We start from the raw sequence: 15,150 nt of genomic DNA on the forward strand, positions 1-15,150 counted from the left end.
CTCAATTGGCCTGATGATAGCAGGTTCTTGAATGGGATTGGAGAAATAAATTAGTCAACTTCCTACGTTTGTTGATGTGTGAGGATGGTGTCAGGAAATGATCAAGTGTGAAACCCTACAAATTAACTTCGATCGACATGGAAGGGGAGAAACCATCTGGTTTTATTTCATCCAGTAAAGCCAACATGGGTCTTTTTTTTTTTTTTTAAAGTAATGAGAACAAATTTGTCCCTTTGCACAGATTTATGTCTGTAGAGAAGGGGCAAAAGGTGCATTGTTTATTTTGCCTGACCTTTACCCTGACGGTTGATTTGTCACTTTGCATGATGCCATGGAGAAATTCGCATTGAGATCTGGTTGATTTCTTCAATATGCAAGTATTGCTGCTATGGCATGCCACCTGTGGACGATGTTCCCTGATCCTCCTGACACTACACACACACTTGCCACTATGTTGTCAATAGCTGGAGGTTGCAAAATTATAACACACCTGTATCGAGCATTGTGTATGGATAGACCGGTTAATCCACTTCACGTAGAGGAGACATGGCAGCACTATTGCAATGAACCACTCTCCCCTAAAGATTGGTATAGGATTCATGCGGGAGTCCAGTGGGTCTCAGAATGCCCTAGGTTCAAATAAATACAATATAATATTGTATATGTGACTTAGTTATCCCTCAAATGGTTGCACGCTATATATGTATTCAGAGAACAGCGCTGTCCCAGATGCGAGGAGTAAGAGGCTGACTTCCTACACACGGTTTGGCAATGCCCGGTGGTGGCTGTGCACTGGCTTGAAATATTGACCCAGCATAGGCGTGCGTTGGGGTGGGATGTTCCATACACAATTACTAAATGTTTGTTGGAGCTTCTTCCTGATGATCCAAAGCGATGTCTGGGCAGGCGCTTCACAATATTGGGGCTTATAGTGGCATAAAGACAGGTAGCCATAATTGGGTGGGCCATCGACCCACGACTAGAGAAAACTAGGAAAAAGACGATAGAATGGGCAGGGGAAGAAGTGGCACATATGAGAAGGAGAAGAAAAGATGATAAAACACAGAACACCTTGCTTGCATGGGCCACAATGATGCAGGCACAGTTGGAGCCCCAAGATCATATATAGGTTGTGCCTGACCAATCACCTGGGGTGCTGTGTTAACGTAATCATAGGTTGGGTTCGATGGGCTCCCTGGCACACTGCTGCTAACTCAGATATGCAAGAGTTCACAGGAGCCATTTTTGTGATAGATACTGACATGTATGAGGAAGCTTCTGGGGTGGAACTGGGTGTCTGGTCTTATTGCAATTGTTGTTTGATACGACTGTTTCTGTAAATAAATGTATGGTGTATTAACATCAGGTCTCCTGTACTCAAATTGTATGCACCAGAGAAAAACCTGCACTTTGCCAGTGGTGACTACTCGATCAATTGAAAATTCTTCAACATGATACATAAAAATAGCAATTGATACAACTGTGTATGCAGTACCAACAAAACATTCCTGGACTAATACAAATGCACGTTACAGTGGTCTTCTAGTAAAATCAGGTGCAGCATGGGGGCTCTTCTTGTAATTAAAATAAAATGAGCAACGAGAGCACATCCAAGATCTCCTGTTTGGCATAAACCGAGCAATAGGGATTTCTACAGCAGGTCTCTCTGTAGTGACCCGTCTCAGTTCAACAATACTTTCTGTGCTTGCCAATTAGCGGGTAGAAGCGTGTACTCTGGTAATGTGCACATGGGTGACCTCCAACCAAACACAAGCACTAAACATTGTGTTCACAGGCACCCGGAAAAAGTAAAACAAGTCCAAAGCCAGATGTCTTTACCTTTCTGCAAGGGCCAGGATCAATGTTGTGAAAGCGATGTCAGCACATCTGACTTGAACGTTTGTGTTTCTACTGGGCGTGATGGCATGCTGCACAAACCTTGTTGTTACTAAATATGTGCCACCCTTTGCACAAATGCCTCAACTGTCAGGGGCACAACGAGCATGGCACTGAGCAGATCTAGTGTCTGTATACCAGCATTTAAAGTCCTCCACTGGGCAAGAGACAAGCAAGAGGCAAACCTGTAAACACCCACTCCCACAGATCACTATTGTTAGAGGCACTTCCCGGCTAATGGAAGTACAAGCACGGAATAACAGCACAGGGCAACCGGGATACCAAAACAACTAATGCATCCTCTCAATCTCAAGATATTGTTCCTAGACTTCAAGCTATTTGAACTCTTCATCAACAAAAACGAAACGAGCAGTACACGGGGGGGATAAAAATCTTAAACATCATCTTGTGCACTTTTTTTACAAGCCACCTCGTGTGTACCTGTGTGTCTTGCACTTTTAAACCCAAACGCCCCTATCCATTCAGGTTTCTTCTGGCTTGCAATGCCAAACCCAAGGGCACTGAAGAGTGCCCACGTTAAATCGAGTGTTGTGAACCTCTTTAGTGTTCATTTGCTTGTAGTGAAAGAATGAGGTCTCCTGTGTATCATTAGCCCATAGCCGTAGAAAGGGTCAAACTCTTCGTACAAGGGACCTGCCATCAGCAACATAAAAAACATACATAGCAAGTTTACGAGTAAAACAAAAGTTTCAAGTACTGTGAGTTTATAATGCCACAGTCTAGATCTCAGGCTCGTAGCACTATCTTGTTTTATGCAGTGGCATATAATTTGCTTAAAGTTTCACATGACGTCACGTCAATGTTAGAAGTCTGTTTCACGCACAGGAGTTATAGATTTAAGAAGACAGAAGATAATTGGGCATACATACTTTTTGCAATCGAACTGGTTCCTTCAGCGATTCAAGAGCCTGTAAAACAGACACAAATGACTGAATGTAAAGATGAGGAGACTGCACACATGAACACACTTTTATTGGCATTTCTGGAAAGTTATATATTTACATGTTTCGAAAAAGCGAATTATTCTGAAGCAGATAATGAAAACGAGCTGAATCTCAATGCTGCAAGCTCTTACACTGATTATTGAACCAACCGGTGTTTATTTTTACAGTTTTTCTGAAGAACCATTCAATATGTAGTCCTGATCAGTCCATCAGAGTGGGGTATACTGTACTTAAACTGTGCCGGTGTTGCTCGAGTGCACCACCAGCACTTACTTCTCGGGCAGATGTACTGTGTATGTTTCCCTGATTGTGTGTAGGTAGCACTGCCCAGCAACCTAAATCACAAACAAGTCCACCATGATCAGGCTGAGGCCTGCTGCTCTCTCAGTCGCACCATATGAGACATAACATGGTGACAATTAGTCGCCTGAACGATCAACAGTCCATTAACAGAGGCCATGACACTAAAAACCCAGACCTTCCACAAGACAGTGGGTTGCAGTTGCCTGGATGACCATGCAGAGACGTGGCGGCCAAACACAGACAGGTCTCTCTGGCCTTCACCATTGCAATGCACTGCCCATACCTGGTGCCTGCCAGGTGGTCAGCCAGACTCCCTTCCTGAGTCCAGACTTCACTTACTATTCGAATCCACAGTCTTGGACCCTGAATGAAAGTGCAATTCAAAATTTTGACTCCTAAGCAACCCCCTGCTTGGACTTTAATTGGACTTCTAAATTGAATGGCATTTAGCGCATGTAGTCAGTACCAGGTATGGTAAAGTCAACTGTAGTAAGTACTGACTGTGGATAAGTCTGCATGCCTGCAGTTTTGAAAAGGTAAATATCAATTGGTCAAACCAGCAGATATTATACCATGGGAAAATTCACAGTAAATCCATGGGCATGCAAAACACCAAAAGCCACTCATTGTGACATATTTTGAAGGGCTTACCTCATAATACGTCAAGACAAAGGATGCTGTGCCGTTCCTCAGAAGAAAGAAGTACGAGTCACACTAGTATTACGGTGCCACTGGTTTTGGCGAGATCACAGTTGGGCATTCATTTTGTTGGATGTACTGCCCTCACACACCCTTCCAGGTGTCATGCTTCATCATCTGGGCTGCTCCTCGTTGGGTCGGCGGTGCAATACCCAATGGTCTCACCTCTAAAAGGGGCACTTTATTGGAGATCTTATATCCAACAGCCGTTTTGTGAAGTGCGGGTGTGGGGCCAGAGGTGTGTAGACATGAGAGTGAGTTTAAAATAAGGCTGGGAGTGCCTATGAGAAAGTTTATTCTGGGGGTCTCCTGTCTTAGTTAAAAAGTGATAACCAGCACTTGATGGAATGCAATGTTCCTGCTTCAGTGCTGGTTAGTGTGTGTTTATAATGGTCGACATGTTTCTCGCGTTTAAGTTAATTCACTTGCGATTCTTCAGGACCTTAAACTATTATATGTTGAGTCTGTCTACACTAAAGGATCTACAAAAGTATCCAATAGGCTAATCTGAATGTCACAAAAAGAAGGTGCTTATTGTGTCCATATACCTGTGATGGGCTGGATCTACCTATTCTGTCAGATACCCAGGTATCAACAGTACCAGGCGGTCTGCACAATAGATTTTAGGCTTCCATGAGGTTATGGAGTTTGTAGCCTTGTGTGCTGTCAGCAGGACCTACCCACGCCGCCAAGTCCGGGAGTAGCCTATTGGATACTTGTGTAGATCCTTTAGTGTAGACAGACTCAACATATAATAGTTTAAGGTCCTGAAGAATCGCGAGGGAATTAACGTAAACGCGAGAAACATGTCTACCATTATAAACACACACTAACCAGCACTGAAGCAGGAACATTGCATTCCATCAAGTGCTGGTTATTACTTTTTAACTAAGGCAGGAGACCCCCAGAATAAACTTTCTTATAGGCACTCCCAGACTTATTTTAAACTCACTCTCACGTCTACACACCTCTGGCCCCACACCCGCACTTCACAAAACGGCTGTTGGATATAGGATCTCTGATAAAGTGCCACTCTTAGAGGTGAGCCCGTTGGGTATTGCACCGCCGACCTAATGAGGAGCAGCCCAGATGATGAAGCATGACACCTGCAAGGGTGTGTGAGGGCATTACATCCAACAAAATGGATGCCCAACTGTGATCTCACCGAGACCAGTGGCACCGTAATACTAGTGTGACTCGTACTTCTTTCTTCTGAGGAACAGCACAGCATCCTTTGTCTTGACGTATTGGGGCTCACCCTGGTGCTGGACCTCCCACTCCTGTGGAGTGGAAATCGCCCCCCTCTTCTCTCTCCCTCTTGTTGAACACACTTACCTCATAATAGCCAATAGTTATCACTAACACCAAATATATACCAAACCAACCAGGTATTGGGCTCGAACTACATTGGAAAAATAGCTGCATCATCGAAACAGAAGCTTCAGGTGATGGTCTTATGTGGGTGGTGACAGCAATATTGTCACATTGTGAAGACCAGACAGGTGGAAATGTCTGTGATATGGGTAACACTGATGATGTTCAGCTGCCGGCAGGTTGTGTAAATTAGAGCCACACTGAGAGTGGCCAGTATCCACCCATGATTAGAGTTACTTTAGTCTGTCTATATGCTTTATCTTGACAGAATACGTTTGGTCAGCAATTGGCCTATCTTTGATGTTTTGTATTCTTTCCAATTTTTACCCTGCATTCATACTTTTAGGTTACTCCAAAATATTTGCTGTGGACTGAATCTTCCTGGTTGATGCCATATATACTTTAATGCTACAGGAAAATAGTAATTTACTCCCATCAGGCAGCTGTTATGTTGTCGGGAAAAGCATCAGAGAGGCCATGGATGGATGCAGTAAAGCACCGGGTCTTTGCTACTAAGTAGTCCATCACTGTGATATCTGCAACACTACAATACAACACCCCATGTCCCCTCGGTATGGGTAATGCATAAAACACCGTTCGGCAAAGCAGCTTCAACTTTATTGATGGGGAATCCAGATGAAGGTCAAACAAAGATGCTATTTTGCCCTCATTGCCCACGCTCTTATCTATGGCTGGAGTGAGGAGTATGAGAAGAACCTTCTGCAGAAGTGTGCTGCTGTAATAATGTGCCAAGTGTTGCTTTTCACTAACACATTTGTTAATATGCTACATTTTGACATAAACATTGCTTACAGTGACAAACAACTATTATATAAGATTTATTTCACTAGTCAGTAAGTCACCTACTAATCAATATTTCTTACTTAGTACCTGATTAAAGTAAGACGGAAAATCCAACTGCTTGCGTGGGGTCAGAATTTCGAGTTGTGCCGACTATCGCGCCTGGTCTTCATTGGGTGCGATAATGTCTCCATCTGCCTATAAATATTAGCGTGTCAAACCTTCTGGAACTTTAATGGAAGAAAAGGCCCAGTGCCGCTAGCACCAAAAACACCCTATTCCCCAGTGACTAAAAAAAGGTGGAATTTATCACACGTGATAAGTTCTGCAGGCAGGTGTATTGCTTTTTTATTGGGCACAATAAAATGCATGTACCCTTCCAGCACACTTATGATCAGGCCCTCAAGAGTAAAATTGATGTGACACTATTTTGTCTTCCTCGACATACATTGTACATGAGAGGAACATACAAACAGAACAGTTCATTATAGAGGGTAGCAAGAGAGGGATGTCTCCCCAAGCATTTGTAAGGAACCTAGAAGGGCCGCACTACAAACAGATCATTATACAGTGGTAAGGAGAAGGTGATATTATGTTCTAGGCATTTGTATTGTATATTTCTGCCACTGATAGGGACCTGTAGCACCCTGTCACATAGTGATAAAGGTAGACTTTTGTCTCAGATTGCCTTTGTGAATCGGGCCCACAATGTCTGACACACTTAGGATCAAATCTACTGTAAGCATTAGGGGAAATACATTGTTGTACGAACTCAAAGATCGGGTTCACACACATCTTTGTCTTATTTGACACCATACTGCTAACTTTCAGGGAGGTGCTAACTCTCAAACGTTTTTAGGGCTCGCCTGCTGATGCGCTTCAGCGCATAGCTGGCGAAGCTCTATTGCGGCTTAAACAGAGGTTAACCACCACTGGCGATTTCACTGGCGATTGCATGTAGTGCATGTGCTTTTTAGGTCATTGCGCTTGCACAAGCCCTAAAAAGCGCGTGCACAATGCCACCAGCCGCCTGCCTGCCTGCCTCGCGTTACCACATCAAAGGCAGCCCTCCGAGCGCATTTCTCACCCCCTAATTATTCACGGCCGGTCGGCAGGCACATCAAAGGCTGCTGCTGCCGTGACTCGCATTTCTCCTCCCTCCTCCCCTATCACGGCCCAGGCCCGCCGTACTTTCTCTTTACACGGGCGCCCATTCCTGAATCACTTGAAATCTCTCCACATTATTTGCATTTTGTTAATTAAAAAAATAACGCTATCTGTTCTGAACTTTACCAAGGTGCTCGGCCCCTTCTTTCTTCATTTCTTACTGACACGTGTCAAATATATTTTAAAAATTTACGTTGCGTAGTATATTTTTGTCATTTTTGCCCAGTGTTTTATCACGGTATTGACAACATCGAGTCTGCTGTGTCCTAGAATAAAAAAGATTTGGCGTTGTGGTTATGCAAACACTTTCCTTTTTTGATAGCATAAGTCATATGCTTGTGTTTTGATGTGGACATTTTGCATTTGCAATGCCAGCTTCCATGCACGTTGTGAAGGAGGGCTGCCGCCTTGTCCACGTTGACGATGATGCTTGATGGGCGCATGCGATTTGTCCAATGCGCTATTTTCCATAATCGTGGGTTCTCCGGTTTCAGTTAAACAGTTACAAGCTGTCTCTGGAATGCGGCCATGAATCCCCTGACGTATCTGGCTCAAGGTTGCAGTAGGAATGTTTCTGTTACATTTGGCAGCAGTGCGATGACATCGTGCTGTTGTTTTGCTTCGGTAGAAAAAAACAGGTCGGGGAAGGCAGGACCAGAGGATGCTTTGCTAGGGTACTCCCAATTCAGGCATAGGACGCACGCAAGGGCTGCATGTGCAGGCATTCTCCACGAGGAAAGATTGTATGGCTTGGAGCGAATGTTAATTACATTCTGTTTTTGCATGCCGTGTGTCTCTTGCTACATTTCATAGCATCTCGAGGTGTCGAAGGTACATCGTAACCCATGTAGAAAAATTATTTTCCATTTCCATGGTGGCCTATTGTTGAAAAATCCTTACTTCACCCTTAGAAGTTAAAACAAAACTGGAGCTTGACAATAATACATTTGATTCATGATTGATGCTACAAGAAAGCTAAGTTTTTTTTTCTGAAATAACTAGTATCGCTGTAGTTTAATTTGAACCCAATTATGAAAATGTTTCTTATTTGATGTTTGCATTTTGTGTTTAAGGGTTCTTCCGAGGCCTATTTAAATGAAGCGTAGCCACCACAGTTTAAAGGCCACAATCTCCACCCTCACTCACCCTCACCCTCACTCACCCTCACTCACCCTCACCCTCACTCACCCTCACTCACCCTCACCCTCACTCACCCTCACCCACACTCACCCTCACCCTCACTCACCCTCAACGCCTCACCCTCACTCACCCTCAACCCCTCACCCTCACTCACCCTCAACCCCTCACCCTCACCCACCCTCAACCCTTCACCCTCAACCCCTCACTCACCCTCACTCTCACTCACCCTCACTCACCCTCAACCCCTCAGCCTCACCCTCACCCTCACCCTCACTCACCCTCAACCCCTCACCCTCACTCAGCCTCACCCTCACTCACCCTCAACCCCTCACACTCACTCACCCTCACCCTCACTCACCCTCAACCCCTCACCCTCACCCTCACTCACCCTCACTCACCCTCACCCTCACTCACCCTCAACCCCTCACCCTCACCCACCCTCACCCACCCTCACCCTCACTCACCCTCAACCCCTCACCCTCACCCACCCACCCCGACCCACCCTCACCCTCACTCACCCTCAACCCCTCACCCTCACCCTCACTCCCCCTCAACCCCTCACCCTCACTCACCCTCAACCCCTCACCCTCACTCACCCTCACTCACCCTCACTCACCCTCAACCCCTCACCCTCACTCACCCTCACTCACCCTCACTCACCCTCAACCCCTCACCCTCACTCACCCTCAACCCCTCACCCTCACTCTCACTCACCCTCACTCACCCTCACTCACCCTCAACCCCTCACCCTCACTCACCCTCACTCACCCTCACCCTCACTCACCCTCAACCTCACCCACCCTCACCCACCCTCACCCTCACTCACCCTCAACCCCTCACCCTCACCCTCACTCACCCTCAACCCCTCACCCTCACTCACCCTCAACCCCTCACCCTCACTCACCCTCACCACCCTCAACCCCTCACCCTCACTCACCCTCACTCACCCTCACCCTCACTCACCCTCAACCCCTCACCCTCACTCACCCTCACCCACACTCACCCTTACCCTCACTCACCCTCAACGCCTCACCCTCACTCACCCTCAACCCCTCAACCCCTCACCCTCACTCACCCTCAACCCCTCACCCTCACCCACCCTCAACCCTTCACCCTCAACCCCTCACTCACCCTCACTCTCACTCACCCTCACTCACCCTCAACCCCTCACCCTCACCCTCACTCACCCTCAACGCCTCACCCTCACTCACCCTCAACCCCTCACCCTCACTCACCCTCAACCCCTCACCCTCACCCACCCTCAACCCTTCACCCTCAACCCCTCACTCACCCTCACTCTCACTCACCCTCACTCACCCTCAACCCCTCAGCCTCACCCTCACCCTCACCCTCACTCACCCTCAACCCCTCACCCTCACTCAGCCTCACCCTCACTCACCCTCAACCCCTCACACTCACTCACCCTCACCCTCACCCTCACTCACCCTCAACCCCTCACCCTCACCCTCACTCACCCTCACCCTCACTCACCCTCAACCCCTCACCCTCACCCACCCTCACCCACCCTCACTCACCCTCAACCCCTCACCCTCACCCACCCTCACCCACCCCCACCCACCCTCACCCTCACTCACCCTCAACCCCTCACCCTCACTCCCCCTCAACCCCTCACCCTCACTCACCCTCAACCCCTCACCCTCACTCACCCTCACTCACCCTCACTCACCCTCAACCCCTCACTCACCCTCACTCACCCTCACCCTCACCCTCACTCACCCTCAACCCCTCACCCTCACTCACCCTCAACCCCTCACCCTCACTCTCACTCACCCTCACTCACCCTAAACCCCTCACCCTCACTCACCCTCACCCTCACTCACCCTCAACCCCTCACCCTCACCCACCCTCACCCACCCTCACCCTCACTCACCCTCAACCCCTCACCCTCACCCTCACTCACCCTCAACCCCTCACCCTCAACCCCTCACCCTCACTCACCCTCACTCACCCTCAACCCCTCACCCTCACTCACCCTCACTCACCCTCACCCTCACTCACCCTCAACCCCTCACCCTCACTCACCCTCACCCTCACTCACCCTCACCCACACTCACCCTTACCCTCACTCACCCTCAACGCCTCACCCTCACTCACCCTCAACCCCTCAACCCCTCACCCTCACTCACCCTCAACCCCTCACCCTCACCCACCCTCAACCCTTCACCCTCAACCCCTCACTCACCCTCACTCTCACTCACCCTCACTCACCCTCAACCCCTCACCCTCACCCTCACTCACCCTCAACCCCTCACCCTCACTCACCCTCACCCTCACTCACCCTCAACCCCTCACACTCACTCACCCTCACCCTCACTCACCCTCAACCCCTCCCCCTCACTCACCCTCAACACCTCACCCTCACTCACCCTCAACCCCTCACCCTCACTCACCCTCACCCTCACTCACCCTAAACCCCTCACCCTCAACCCCTCACCCTCACTCACCCTCACAACACATATTGTGTTACAATAGGTGTCACATTTGCGAAAGATAAAACTATCTAGAGATGTAGCATAACGACCAGAGCTGCCATATAAGTCACGTAAATACAAAACATGTTGCATTCCAAATGCTATAGGTGTCACATTCGCGAAAGTTATAACTATTGGCATTGTAAATGACAAAGCCATCAATTTAGCAATTTTAACAACGAAAAAATAAATAAATTATGTCATTTACAAGACCAATAACTACAACTTTTCTAATGCGAGACCTATTGCATTCCAACCCCACTCATCCACGCAACGCCATTCACACACGCAACGCCACTCACACACGCAACGCCACTCACACACGCAACGCCACTCACACACGCAACGCCACTCACACACGCAACGCCACTCACACACGCAACGCCACTCACACACGCCACTCATCCACGCAACGCCACTCATCCACGCAACGCCACTCATCCACGCAACGCCACTCATCCACGCAACGCCACTCATCCACGCAACACCACTCATCCATTTGCAAAACGAAAAATGTCAAACTCTTCTATTGCGAGACCTATTGCATTTTCAATGCTTGTTAAAAATTGTAAGTCTTCTAAAAAAAGTAATTTAAAAGGAGTTGAGATGTGTTCCTTTATTTACCACCTCTTAAAATAATATGTCCTTTTGCGTAATTTGGGCACATAAAACTGTTCTTTTTTCCTACATTGTGTGTCTTATTTCACTAAGAAAGACGTACACATATCTTCCCAGTAACAAATGAATGCAAAATCCAATTATTTTAGTCTATCGTTAATCAGCAGGACGAACATAAGAAGATTCCTCTTCCCCCTTAGATCTCCAAACTATTTCACAAAAACTCTCAAAGAATCAGGACTTTGTACTCCATTTTAAACTTTTAAATTTTTTTTAATCTATTTATTGTTTTTTTCCTTTCAAGCAAACAACAGACTCACAATTCTCTGCAATTTAGTAAAAAACATATCAGTTTGCAGTTGCCCTCCTTGGCATCACTCTCTCTTCTAGCATGGGTCTTGCTCCACTCACGCAAATGAATCTGCTATTTTATCCTCTTCCAAGTCCTTTCTGCTCTGGCACTATGCCAATCTCTTTCACTTCATTTCTAAGTCAGGCCTGTTTTCTTGCACATCTCCCATTCTTGTTTTTTGCTGTGATGTTTCATGATTACTCTGACATAATATCCATTAACCCAATTGTTTGTATTATATTTTAAATGCTGTAGATTATTTTGGAGAAAATGCCTTACAAATCCAAAACTTTAACAAAAAATCATGTTCTTTTAAATCTATCTACTCTTGCATCTGAAGCTGATAAAGGTGAGAAAACAAAATTGGAATGACCACAGTAGCAGAAGAAGAACATTTTACATAAGTACATAGTGACACAATAACAAAAATTCCAAACACAACTCTCCAGAGCCTATGATGATGTTGGATAAAGAGCAAACAGTTAGGGTGTGGTCAGAAGGTGCACCTCAGGGCGGCTCCTTACCAATTACAAAAGTTCACTTAAGGACATTATCAGTGGAACAGGTTTCAGATATTGTTTATGCTATAATAGGGTTGAAATCATCTATCTTATTACACCTGGGATAAATACTGGTGCTAATTTTAGGCAGAGGTGGGCGAGCCCCTAAAGTTCAAGCCTAGCTCGAGCCAGGTAGCCAGCCACTTCTTAGACGTCTGAGACACGCGAGCCAAAGAAGAGCCGTGTTTGGCCCCTCTGGATACGAGGCTACAGAGGCAGTTGTGTGGGTGTGCTTGTATATGTGTCTGTGTGTGTGATTGGGTGTGTTTCTGTGTGTCTGTCTAACCCGCAAAAAGCGTAATAAGCATGCAACAGGCATGCTGAGTACTAACAAATTCCAACTTCAAAGCTCTTCAGACCCCAGATGTAAAACAACTGAAAAATGTTCATTCAGTGTTCACATCGTGTTCATTTTGAAAATCTTTACCAATCTCTTAACTCATTGTATCTGAGGAAGCCATCTCCACATAGAAACTCCAAACGAAAGCGTAAAATCAAGGCCGTCTCATGATAACCTGTAAGCACATGCGTAATAGATTTTATGTTTTTCTGCATTTTCTTGGCTAGTGATTTGTGCCTCAAAGTATCAACTTCAGTAAAAATACCTCCAACCTCCCAAAGAAATCAACATTATTTTTGTGGATTTCCTGAAATGATGATTTACGAGCTGAGCTGCTAAACTTGTTCTATTCTAGTTGTGCATATGCAGGGCTTTAAACGAGCCAGTACTGTCGGGTACTGCATACCTGTACTTCTTTATTTGGAGAGGGACAGTACATACACTTCTTAGCAAAACTGCAATACGTTTATTTAGAGAGCACCTGCACTTCTCAGAAGCAAGGTACAGGAACAGGGTACGTGCACTTCTATTTTTCCATTTCAAGAATTGTTTGTGTGTAGGTAGCATGAACAACTTTACATAATGCATTTGACTGTCTGTGCAGAGACATTTGTGTGCACTGAGACATTACAGGACACTTTTTTAGGAGGGGGCACAGACTTGCTGTGGAGCGCACTTTCGGGGTTCAGTTCACGCTGCCCTCCTCTAAATCAGAGTTAACTCTTTAAAATATACTGACCTACTGGACATTGGGCCTCATTCACAAAGGCAATTAGGGCCTACAGCCACCTTCCTACTCTTTTAATCCGTATCACGCCAGGCGTCCTATTACACATAGGGCGTACTTTCCCTGTTTGTTAAGCCAGGTGCGCTGAGTTCAAACGGGAAAAGTGCACCCTATTAAACTGAATGAGCTGCCCCCAGGGCAGCTGTACAGTCATGCTGCCCTGGGGGCAGTGCATTGAAGTGATAAGCATTGGCAAAGTCTGTATGTCTCGACAATCCGAGAGATATTGGCGTTGGCAATGATAATGAATTTGTGTACAGCGCAGGGACTGGTCTCTGCAGAAGAATGGTCCCGTAGCTGGTGTTGGCTGTTCTGTCACCCCTGCGCACTGGGGAAGCTTGGTTTTTTTGCGCATTAAAAATGAGCTCTCGTAACTCCATCCTCAACCGGGTGAGTTATAAACAATTGAATGGCCAGACTGCTGACTGATAAGACACATCTCTGTAAACAAAACCATAAATCATGTGTCTCTGTATTGAGGGGATGCTTCCACATAGTAGCGCAAGACAGAGAGGAACATTTTCTCAAAAGTTCCAGCAATGTATTTGCTATTTAACACATCTTTCAGAGACCTGATGAAAGAATAATTTGTATGAATGAGACAAAGTAAGTTGGTGAAGTGGGCGTCTTTTTCTTATGTGCAAGTGCGAGTGGGGAAAGAGTTGAAGCAACATCGGGGCACGGAGAAGCAACCAGACAAGGAAGAAGGCGCAGGGGTACTTTACCGTACGGGTGAGAAAAGGACACGGAGAGCAAGGGAGGGGGGGATATTGGGGAGCATTCATGTGAGACAGCTGGAAATTGGGCCAACAATCCGCATTAAGAATCGAGTCCCGTTATTAAAACAACCGATAATAGTTATTTTGCTGCTTACATTGTTGCACTGTTGTAGTTATTTGGGGTTTGTATATGCAACAGAAGATGGGTGCAGAAACAGCTATGTAATTCATGTTGACAGCAATGGACATCTTGAATGTTTTTATACACAAAACTGGCAATGCTGTTCCTGGCGCATATCTTGTCTGGTACCTTCAGCCAGTCCTGGCTTTTGAAAGTATCAAACATTTGTTTTGTTATCTCATCAACTTTTGTACAGAGCAGCTGTTACATTTGTATGGCATCGCAGCGCTTCCACAGGCTCACTGCTTTGTATCAATCTGGGGTTTTTCATGTTACTGAGTCACAGTTATCTGGTGTCATTTTGTTTGGTCAGTGAATATCCATCTGTGCACTGTATTGTTTGTTGCTTTTCCATAGTGGCCATGGAAGTCAACACATATAATGGGAAGGAAGTATCTAGAAGTCTCAGCATGCAGACGCCGTTCACTAAAAATCTAGACAGAGCTGAAATTTCACAGATAGCATGGAGTCACTTGCTACCTTTAGATTGAAATACCATGTAATATAACATGTCGCCACCTTTAATTGTCAGTTTGTTCATATTTACAGCAACCACCTCACTCATTGGCTGCAAGTTTCATCAGTATCCATGATGCGGCAATAACTAAAGCATCACAAGTAGGGGTGGGCGGAATTTGCGTAGTCGCGCTACGCAAAGCTTCGCGAAACGGCAAAAAATCTCCGCAAGCACGCAGAGATCCGCGAACATGTGGAATTGCTTGTTCCGCCCATTCGCAAATGCTGTTGCGTGGTCGG

General features: G+C 46.2%; 1 protein-coding gene across 3 annotated transcripts in view; it reads right to left on the reverse strand.

The window, feature by feature from the left end:
* Positions 1-15,150, reverse strand: part of SYNE3 (spectrin repeat containing nuclear envelope family member 3) — a 401,530-nt gene that overhangs the window by 4,715 nt on the left and 381,665 nt on the right. For all 3 annotated transcript variants that reach the window (XM_078660113.1, XM_078660115.1, XM_078660114.1), the window contains one exon: positions 2,787-2,825. In XM_078660113.1, the coding sequence (XP_078516239.1) occupies positions 2,787-2,825 (39 nt within the window). The remainder of the gene's footprint in view (positions 1-2,786; positions 2,826-15,150) is intronic.

This window comes from Lissotriton helveticus, chromosome 9, assembly GCF_964261635.1.
Source record: "Lissotriton helveticus chromosome 9, aLisHel1.1, whole genome shotgun sequence".
Classification (NCBI taxonomy): Eukaryota; Metazoa; Chordata; class Amphibia; order Caudata; family Salamandridae; genus Lissotriton; species Lissotriton helveticus.